General features: G+C 42.9%; 1 protein-coding gene across 8 annotated transcripts in view; it reads right to left on the bottom strand.

Annotated features, from left to right (window-relative positions):
• ptk2aa (protein tyrosine kinase 2aa) overlaps positions 1 to 10,000 on the bottom strand; it is a 222,384-nt gene that overhangs the window by 33,866 nt on the left and 178,518 nt on the right. For all 8 annotated transcript variants that reach the window (XM_063185699.1, XM_063185698.1, XM_063185694.1 and 5 more), the window contains 5 exons: positions 5,563 to 5,663; positions 3,885 to 4,000; positions 2,884 to 2,984; positions 1,513 to 1,602; positions 28 to 232 (listed from right to left, as the gene is read on the bottom strand). In XM_063185699.1, the coding sequence (XP_063041769.1) occupies positions 28 to 232; positions 1,513 to 1,602; positions 2,884 to 2,984; positions 3,885 to 4,000; positions 5,563 to 5,663 (613 nt within the window). The remainder of the gene's footprint in view (positions 1 to 27; positions 233 to 1,512; positions 1,603 to 2,883; positions 2,985 to 3,884; positions 4,001 to 5,562; positions 5,664 to 10,000) is intronic.

Below are 10,000 nucleotides of genomic sequence, written 5' to 3'. Positions count from 1 at the left end.
TGTGTGTGTGTGTGTGTGTCTACTCACTTGAGTTGTGTCTTGAGCTCGGTGAAGCGGGGTCTCTTGCTGGGGTCGTACGCCCAGCACTTGGTCATCAGGCTGTAGAGCGTCGGGGGGCAGTTGGGGGGCATGGCCAGCCGCTCGCCGTTCTCGATTCGACCAATCACATCGTTGTTCTTCACCCCCTGGAACGGCTTGATGCCATACATCAGGATCTCCCACATGCACACGCCTAGTAGAGTAGTAGATTAAGGAGAGAGTTTAGACATAATACACACCAGGGCTTGGCACTGGCACTTACAAACCGGCCAAATGCTGGTGAAACTTGGCTGTGGCTAGTAATGCTTTCAGTGTAGACTATACACTGATCTTGCTTTAGCACATCATCTTCTGAGGTATGTACACTATCATGTTACTGTAAAGGAAAAAAAAAAACACAACCACAGTGGCCGGTGGAAAAGTTAATGTCAAGCCCTGATACAGGCAGATTAGGGTGTCTATCATAGTGTTTCTCAACGGGGGCTCTGGTCTGCAGCCCACCAGGGGGCGTTGGGGAGCCTTAGGGGGGTTGTTGAGAAAAGATAAAGCTGAGATGAGGCTGTGCTTAGTTGCCACTGGGGTGCATTAGTCGATTTTCTTTTTTAATACCAAAGGGAGAGTTGGCAGGCTTATGATGAGGTCAAAAGGCCATTGGGAGGCTTATGATGAGGTCAAGGGGGCATTTGTTCAAAAAAGGTTGAGAACCACTGATCTGTATAATACATACAGACACTATGTATATACTGTACCTATGAATTGCAAAAAGAATGCTTACTGGTAATGAGCCCAACTGCAGCAAACCTTACTGACAACCAAGAAATGCTCACTGACGATCATCAAATGCAAAGATATATGTGCCTACCAAAAATCAACAAGTTGTACAAGGAGACAACTATCAACAAACGCTTACTTATGATCACTGTTTACAGACGACTGACAATTAAGAAATGCTAAGAGGTGCTTCATGAAAAGCAGAACTGCATTTGGAGGTTTTTGAACAGTGATGGCCACACATTCTGACAGACCTTGGGTGCTTTCCAGTATGCAGACTTGCATCCTCCACTTGTGCTTTTGGCCTGATACCAGGAAGTAATACATTGTGATGACATCACTGACAACAGCATTATATTTTAATATCTCGCAAGAGCTGAATTGTCATTTTCTCATTTGCAAACTGGATGGTGAATTAAGAATAGTGCCCCAAAAATTGTTGTGGCTGGGCTGACAATGGAGAAACTTCATTGCTTTCTCCACGGAGGCGGGGCATCAGCAAAACGTGAGGCCACAAGCACAAGTGGAGGACCCAAGGTCACATATTGGAATGCAACCCTTATTTTACCCCTCCAATTCAACCATGTGATCATTCAACCAGCCATCCACCTGGCTGAATTCATTTGTAACACGTGACACTGTATTGTAACCGAGGAATCCATTTTGCCCATCACTGTTTGTGAATATGAGAAGGTGACTCACCGAACATCCAGACATCACTGGCCGAGGTGAACCGCCTGAAGTTAATTGACTCTGGGGCCATCCATTTGATGGGCAGTTTCCCTTTGGAAGCTGAACACAGGGAGACAGACAGAGACATACGCATATAGTCAATAAAATAAAGCATAGGTATTGGCAGCATTGTCAAAGACATACAGTAAGCACTGTCAATAACAAATAGAGAAGAGAAGAGAAGAGAAGAGAAGAGAAGAGAATAGAAGAGAAGAGAAGAGAAGAGAAGAGAAGAGAAGAGAAGAGAAGAGAAGAGAAGAGAAGAGAAGAGAAGAGAAGAGAAGAGAAGAGAAGAGAAGAGAAGTGTAAATGGTTTAAAGGAGTAAATATGTTTTGCTGATCATGACTAAAATTATACACCAGTTAAAAATAAGAAATGCATAATACACTAATACAATAATTATAATTATACAATAATTAATTATACAACAATAATACAATAATTATAATTATTATAATAATACAATAATCATAAAACCAGTGAACAATAAGAAATGCATAATACATGATAGCAAGCCTTAACAAAGCAAGGCAAGCGTATTTGTATACCACATGCCATAAACAGACCCAATATCACAGTTCAATGTGCATTTCAATAACCGTTGTGATTCTCTCTTCATGCAATTCTTAACAATAACCAGCAGATGGCGATGTTGCATGTTGGTCTACACAGATGCAATTCCTCTCACTAGTCCATTTTCTCTGTTGTCAACAACACACTTTGGGACTCTGGCTTATATTCGAGTGTAAAGCAATCTCGCACAATGTCCATTCCACCAGCCCTTCAATACAAGAGGGTCAGATGACCGAAAGCTTGTATTCAAGTTTGAAGGTGGAATGGACAGTGTGCAGGATTTCTTTACACTTGAATGACGACCTCACTGGGATAATATCCTAGGCACCTGTCCATCTAGAGAGGTAGGGCTGTGCAATACATCGTATTGATATTGCGATATCAATATTGCTGTCAAACAATATACAATTTCACAATATCGATTTGAAACAATACTTTTGTCATTTGTCTATACTGCCAAAAGGTAGGTTACGCAAAGCGCAATGCATTCCCCTCCACTTGAGCCATTGCAAGCTCAAAGCAGACTTGCTAACACAACACTCATGCAGAACACCACTGTGTGTTTCTCTATGGCCCTCCACTCCAAGTGCTGAAGGGAGGGAAGATTGTGAATTATTTATCACAATTAATTCGTCTTTAAAAGAAATATCGTTTGAAAAATATTGTCATATATTGTCTGAAATAATCGTGATATTGATTTCTCTCATAATCAAGCAGCCCTATCCAGAGGTGTGCAAAAGTGTCTGTTTGAACTCTGGCTTATATACCTTTATAGTAGGAGCTGTCCTCCATGTATCTGGAGAGCCCAAAGTCCCCGAGTTTCACACAGTCTGTGGAAGACACTAGAACGTTCCTGGCAGCAATGTCCCTACGGGAAAAAAACACACACATTAACACAGAGAGAGGGGGAAGGGGGGCAGAGAGACGCAGAAAGCAGGAATAAGATAGAAGCAGAAAGAAAGAGAGGGAGAGAGAGAGAGAGAGAGAGAGAGAGAGAGAGAGAGAGAGAGAGAGAGAGAGAGAGAGAGAGAGAGAGAGAGAGAGAGAGAGAGAGAGAGAGAGAGAGAGTGTGAAGGACACAGCTTTAATCCTCTACCAAGCAAGGAGGTAAAACAATCAACAACAGAGTGGAAATTTGGGAGACTTCAGCCGTGAGGATCATCAAAACCTGACATTTTGATTTACTGTAAATCCTAACATCAGAAGGGCTCCTGGCACGTCTGCTGTTACAGTATCTGCAGCAAGCCCACGACTGATTCATTTGAAAGGGCCCCCCACCCAATGCATACAACGTAATGAGCACCACATTTTAGGTTAGGGATGCACCGATACACATTTTTTTCACTTCCGATCCGATCCCGATATCTAAATTTGGATATCTGCCGATACCGATACTACTCCGATCCAATACCAAAATCACATATATGCATGGGTTTCAACTTGAGGTAGGCCCAAGTAGACTATTTGGTCAGAAAAGGGAGTCAGAAGAACAGGAAACCAATTAATAAGTTGAAAGTAACAAGTAAAAAAGTAACAATCCCATCCTGAAAACTAATATGCAAGTGTTATGATTTCAAATTAACATTGCACCTGACTCAATGTCTGTATCAGGAAAATTCCGATAATTTGGGAAAATCCGATCTTTGAAATATGTTGATATCTGAACCCGATACCGATACCGATATCCCATCCCTAATTTAGGTCCCCTCTATCCTCGGGCCCAGGACACCTGACCCCTTTTGTCCCCTCCGTCAGCTTCCCTGCTTACCTGTGTACGAAGCGCTTGCTCTCCAGATAGGCCAGCGCGGTGCTCAGCTGGTATGCGAACAGGATCAGCGTGGCCAGGTCCAGACTGTATTTGCGCACTTGCAGGAAGGAGCGCAGCTGCAGAGACACACATTCAGACGGGACAACTTCCTGTTATTATCCAACAGGGCCGCCGCTAGGCATAAGCAGAGTACGCAGAGCGCTTAGGACCTCAACCTCTTTGCCCCCTAAACTGGGGCCTCGTACATTGAGATTGACTAAAAGAGGTCATGAAAAAAAATAATTAAATTACATTAAAAACATATACCCTATGTATTAGTTATCAAAATAAATATAATTTTTCAGGCATACTGAAATTATGAATACTATAATTATTATTAATATTATTATTATACGAGAGGGGCCTCCTGACCAGTTATACTTAGGGGCTCCAAAAACCTTAGCAGCGACCCTGGTATCCAACATTACAGGTGGAGGCGGAGGGCAGTGGCTAAAATCACCAGCCCTATTCATAGTCCAGACCACAATAGACACAATGGAAATGACAGATATTGTAATGCAAAGGACGTGCATAGCAGTTTTTGACATACAAAAAAATTAAATAAATAAAAAATAAATAAATCAATCAATGTTTGTAATCCTATTCAAACCAGATGGAAGTAGCGCTTGTCCAAGATACATTTTAGATTTCAAAATTAAAGTTCATGATTTAAGCAACAAGCTCTGTGGCAGGCAGAAGGATTTTCATAAATCACCTTCCTTCCATCCAAACTCTTATTTTGATCCTCCAAATGTCACAGCTTCCACAGTTGGTCAAACTATTATGGAATACTAAAATAAGATCACGGTAAGATGGAAGCCAGATGTTACAGTATAAACTATTATGACATATTTTTCTATACAGATCTGCAGCTGTTTAATGATCTTGATGACTCATAGCCATCTGGAAGATGAACAGACACTCCTCAGGATACATCCTGAATACATCTCCACAGGATATTTCTCAAACACATCTCCAAGTCTTTTTGCAGATGTGATTTTGCCTGACTGGAGGTTTGATTGCAATATTCTGTGAAGTGTCACTTCTGTCACACACACTACAAATCAGATAAGGCTATCATATTTTAATCAGGGCAGTGACTGACTAGTAGTTTCATATAGCCCCTTTCAAGCAACCCAAGATCGCTTTACAAAAGGAGATGAGACTAGTCAACAGAGGAAAGAAAATGGGAGAGGGTAGAAGTGGGGTTATGGGGCAGGGTGGTTATTCTGGGGCTCATCAGGCCATGAGTAGAGTAGGCGACTGAGCAAACATGAAGACACTGACGAAGGCAACAGCCGAAACATTTGTCTGTTTTTTCTGCTGCAATGTAAAAAAGAGAAAATAAAAAAGAAGAAAAGAAGAACCTCAGTGCGATCCACCTCTTCACTTGCTGAGTTTATTCAACTTGAAGACGCACCACATGGAAGAGCGCAGTGTATCAACTAACCTACCAGTACTACAGTATGACTGAGCAAACATGGGGTGAGTTTCTCAAAAGGGAAGTTGTTAGCCTGTTAGCAACTTCGGTAGTTGCCAATGGGAAAATGCATTGAAAGCAACGAAGTAGCTAATGTAGTAAGCAACTTTGGTTTTGAGAAATTCACCCATGGCCAGCTCTCCTCTCCTCTCCTCTCACCTCTCCCATGGTGCACAGCTCCATGATGATCCAAACAGGGTTCTCTGTGATGACGCCAATCAGCTTCACAATGTGCGGATGGTCAAACTGTCTCATGGTCACTGTGGATGTCACAAATAAATTAAAATCCATTATTAATCAAAGCTTAAAAAGGGACAACTCGACATTGGCAACATTGTTCTGAGATCAGGACAAATGTGGAGATATTCATTTCAAACTCGTGGTCTGATGGTCCCTATGGAAATCAGAAATATAAAACTAAAAGGTCTGTAATAAAAGCCTGAAAGCTACAATTCACTTTTAACACTGTTTTAAGATCATGACCAATGTCGGGATGGTCCAATTGTCTCATAACCACTGCGTAAATCACAAATTGATTAAAATCCATTATTCACTAAAAGAGACAGCTCATTGCTAGCATTGTTTTAAGATTATAACCAATGTGGAGATGATCCAGTTGCCTCAAGGCCATTGTGTAGTAGAAAGTCAAAAACGCAAATTAAAACTTAATCATCCTTCACAGCATAAAAGAGCAGAATTATTGCCAGTGCATTGTCTTGGGATTAAAACCACAGCGCAGTCAAAGTTCACATGGAATGACATTCCTGGAAATGAAATGAGGCTTTTGTTTTGAGGAAATGAGACTAATGATGTGGGCACACTGTGACTGCAGGCCCTGTGGCACAGACAGAGTGACGTGCGGTATGTGTGCACAGACTTCCTCATTGCCTTTGACCACTTCCAGAAGACTTGGGCAATAGTTAAAGAGCCCCAGACATGGACACAGCAGGCCATGAGGTGTACACACATTTAGTTCCACACATATACAGTCGGTCCCCCTACAATGCACACCCTTTACCGAGGTAATGCCACGTCATCCACCTCGGTACGTACCGGGCCTAGCTGCAGTGTACCCAAACAACCGCCGGGTGGCACTTGGGAGCGCTTGGAATGTTTTAGACGATGCTGACGGCATATTAATATATGCTCATATTCACCAGCACGCACCGATTCAGCGGATAACAACATGCCTATAAATTGTGTGAGAACACCTCCAGGAAGTAGGAAGAGTCATAAAAAGAATAGCCTAAATAATGTAATGAATTTTCTTTTTTAAAAAAAAAATGATAATCGGATGAATTGCATTAATGTGCAAGCTCTGACAAAATGTAAATTGAGTGTAGCCAGAAGCCATACCGATTATCGCATCGCAAGATTTGAAACGTCTAATATTGCAACTTCAGACTTGTTGTCTGGATGTGGATACTTATTCGTTTGGTAAAAATTACTGAGAGTGCAATACACCTCACCGCAGTAACCTAACAGCGCTTCGTTTGAGCGTGTAAGCGTTGGCTATTTATCTCACATCGCCAACAGCTGGGGCGATAACCTAACCTACACTTCCCTAATGAATTTAATGTTGTCACATTGGCAAAAATTAGCGAGCGACTGATATTGCTGTTTTCGTGCTCAAATTAGGCTAAGTGTAACCAACTGTCGGGTTATGTGTCGCAGGTGAGAAAGTGCGCATTTTTCCAGCGACACCTCTCCTTGTTACCAAATACCCTGGAGAGTACTGTACACCACAAATACGCCAAGACACAAATATTGAGTTTTAAAATAATATTTATTAACTAACAGAAATCTAAAAGAGTCCCGGGGCACCCCAAATCTATACAAGTCCGAAATTCCACATTTCCTTGGAGATCCCCCCCACAGTCATCCGTTCCGAAGGAGGCGGAGGAGCGGTGGCCAGGTGTCCATCCATTGCGAGGCTGGGGAGACAGGAAGAGCTTGGTGACAGTAGGCTTGATTCCATAGGCAGTCCAAATGACACTCACTTCCATAATTAAGTAGGCTATGCAGGTAATCGCTGCACTTATTCCACGTGATTTACAACACTGCACTCGCTAGTCTAGGTTAAACGTTAGGGGTGAAGTTGCTCAGCACTCGCACACGGCACGGCTCACTGCAATGTGTGCTGCGATTCACCTGGGTAGGCCAGCGGTGTTAAAAGTGAGTCCAAGTACAACTGGGTTTGGAGAGAGAGAGAGAGAGAGGGGGGGAAAATATATGCTGGGAAATATATGCAATGTCATCTCATAATCATGGAGTTCCTCGTGCGATTTCATCTGGGTCAGTCGTGCACCTTGCGCACCGGGAAGTGTGTTTTTTTTTTCAAACAAGAAAACTGGTTCATCATATGCATGGCTTAAACTGACTTTAATGTCATAATAGCACCTGGCGACTGTGACCACAGATGACCTCGCGCGCGTAAACCCATTAAAATATAGCCTAGCCTTCTCAGAGCAATATGAACCAATCAGGTCGGCGTTGCTATTAAGCAAAATACATCCCTGATGTCTACTTAACTAAAATAAGATGCATTTGTCTAATATTTGGAGACATCGCCTTGCTCTTTCTGCGGGGAATTAAGCGCCTCTCTCCCTCGCTCTCTCTCTCTCCCTCTCTCGCCCACACACACACACACACACACACACACACACACACACACACACACACACACACACACACACACACACACACACACACACACACAGTTTTGGATGAGGGACGCATTTAAACTGTAACAGTTTAGGCAGTAGGGGAGAGCAGGGACTCATGAAACTCGGGACGAATGAAACACTGCGATTTACTCGAAAACTTTAACATATCCGAAAGTATGAAAAGCCAAAGTTGTCAGGTTTACAGGCAAAAGGGATTTTAGTGTCAGTAGACACTGTCGGGACGAATGAAACACCCGTTTCATCCGTCCCTCTCGCCCATTGACTTAAAGCAGGATCAAAATAAAATGGGAGCACTTGAGATGACTATGTTCCAACTTGTCTTGAGCACCGTCGTAGCGCAACAAATCATTATCGTAAACATAGCCTAGATAATTGGAAATTACAAAAAAATAGGCTACATTTTATAGACTTTGGCTATAGGCTAAGCCGACTCCTCTACCTGTTTGAATTAGTGCAGCCTTACAGGGAGGACGTTAATTTGGCATAGGTCAACTGCAAGAGACTACTAATTTGTGACTTGACGTGATGTGTGAATAATTAGGCTACGATATGCAACAGGCATATTTAGCCGCACTCAGTCATTCATTGGGTGAATGTCCCGACTCCCGCGTGCATGCATGGGGTGGGGAAAAATACATGAAGCGTGCCATCACCACCCATCCCCCCGGACCCACGAACCCCACTGAAGATCCAAGCAATTGTAGTCTGTCAGTATTTTAGTGTGGGCCCAGGTAGTTGAATTCATGGCATGGCCTGGTTATCTCAATAGTGCCAAGAAGATGTTTGCCCTCAGGCTAGTGTGTTCATAAAGCGCATGTTCGATTTGCTGTAATAGGCTACGATCAGTAAGCCTCAACTTGTCTGTCGTGTCTTTTCCTTCTTTCGATATTTTGTAAAATAGGCCCACGTTAAAGCCTAAATACGATAGGCCTAAATAAGGCTAATAAAGTAAGCTAAATAAGTTAGGCCTAAATAAAGTTGTTTTAGCCTATGAACTCAGGCAATGCAGAAATTTGCGGAGGGATTTTGGATATCTTGGCCTATAGGCTACCGATGGCTTTATGAACTTCATGACTGGGCTACAAGATAGTCGGGTAAACATATTGACTTGTAGACCACCAACATCTGATGCTGAAGTGGGGAGGGTAAGTTTTTTGTTTCACTTCAAATGTTCCCCGACACACACACACACACACACACACACACACACACACACACACACACACACACACACACACACACACACACACACACACACAGAGAGAGAGAGAGATACGCGCTAATCGCTCTCTCTCTCCGTCTCTCCCTCTCTTTCTCATTGTTGCTATACGTGCATCTGGATAGGTATAGGCAGTGTGGTCACCCAGCACATTTTCATAGAAATGCTGTGGGTTTTTTTTAATGAAATCTTTATTCAGTTATTTGTGAACAGTCTCTGCGTTTCACTTTCGATGTTGCGTCACCGTGGACAAGTGTCTGCTCGAAAACTTAATGCAAAGCGGCTAAAATGTTCAGAACGTGTTGAACTTTTCAGAACATGAATGTTTGTCTGTGGGGGATGGGTGGGTTACAGCAGTGCAGTGCAGTGCACGGGACTGCACAGCCTTTTGTGACATGTCGTGGCGCGACAGGTTATCCAGCCTCCGAAGGAGTCATAGTTCCCCAGTCATAGGCTACTGTTGGTTCGCATCTCCACCGAAGCAACTGAATTTGCAGTCCTAATCACAGATGATTAGCCACACCTGGTGTAACAGATGTATTGTCATGTGTGCATCACATCCCCAGTTAACCGGAATCCCGTCGATCGCGCACAACAGCGCATTGAAAGGATGAAATGTTCACAAGCACCAATACAAAAAAAACGTCTTCAACCTATTAGTCCGTAGGCTATCCTGAGGATATCCGTTCCT

This window comes from Engraulis encrasicolus, chromosome 20 (genome assembly GCF_034702125.1).
Source record: "Engraulis encrasicolus isolate BLACKSEA-1 chromosome 20, IST_EnEncr_1.0, whole genome shotgun sequence".
Lineage (NCBI taxonomy): Eukaryota > Metazoa > Chordata > Actinopteri > Clupeiformes > Engraulidae > Engraulis > Engraulis encrasicolus.
The sequence above is the reverse complement of the archived record's forward strand: the minus strand, read 5'-3'. Positions and strand labels throughout refer to the sequence as shown.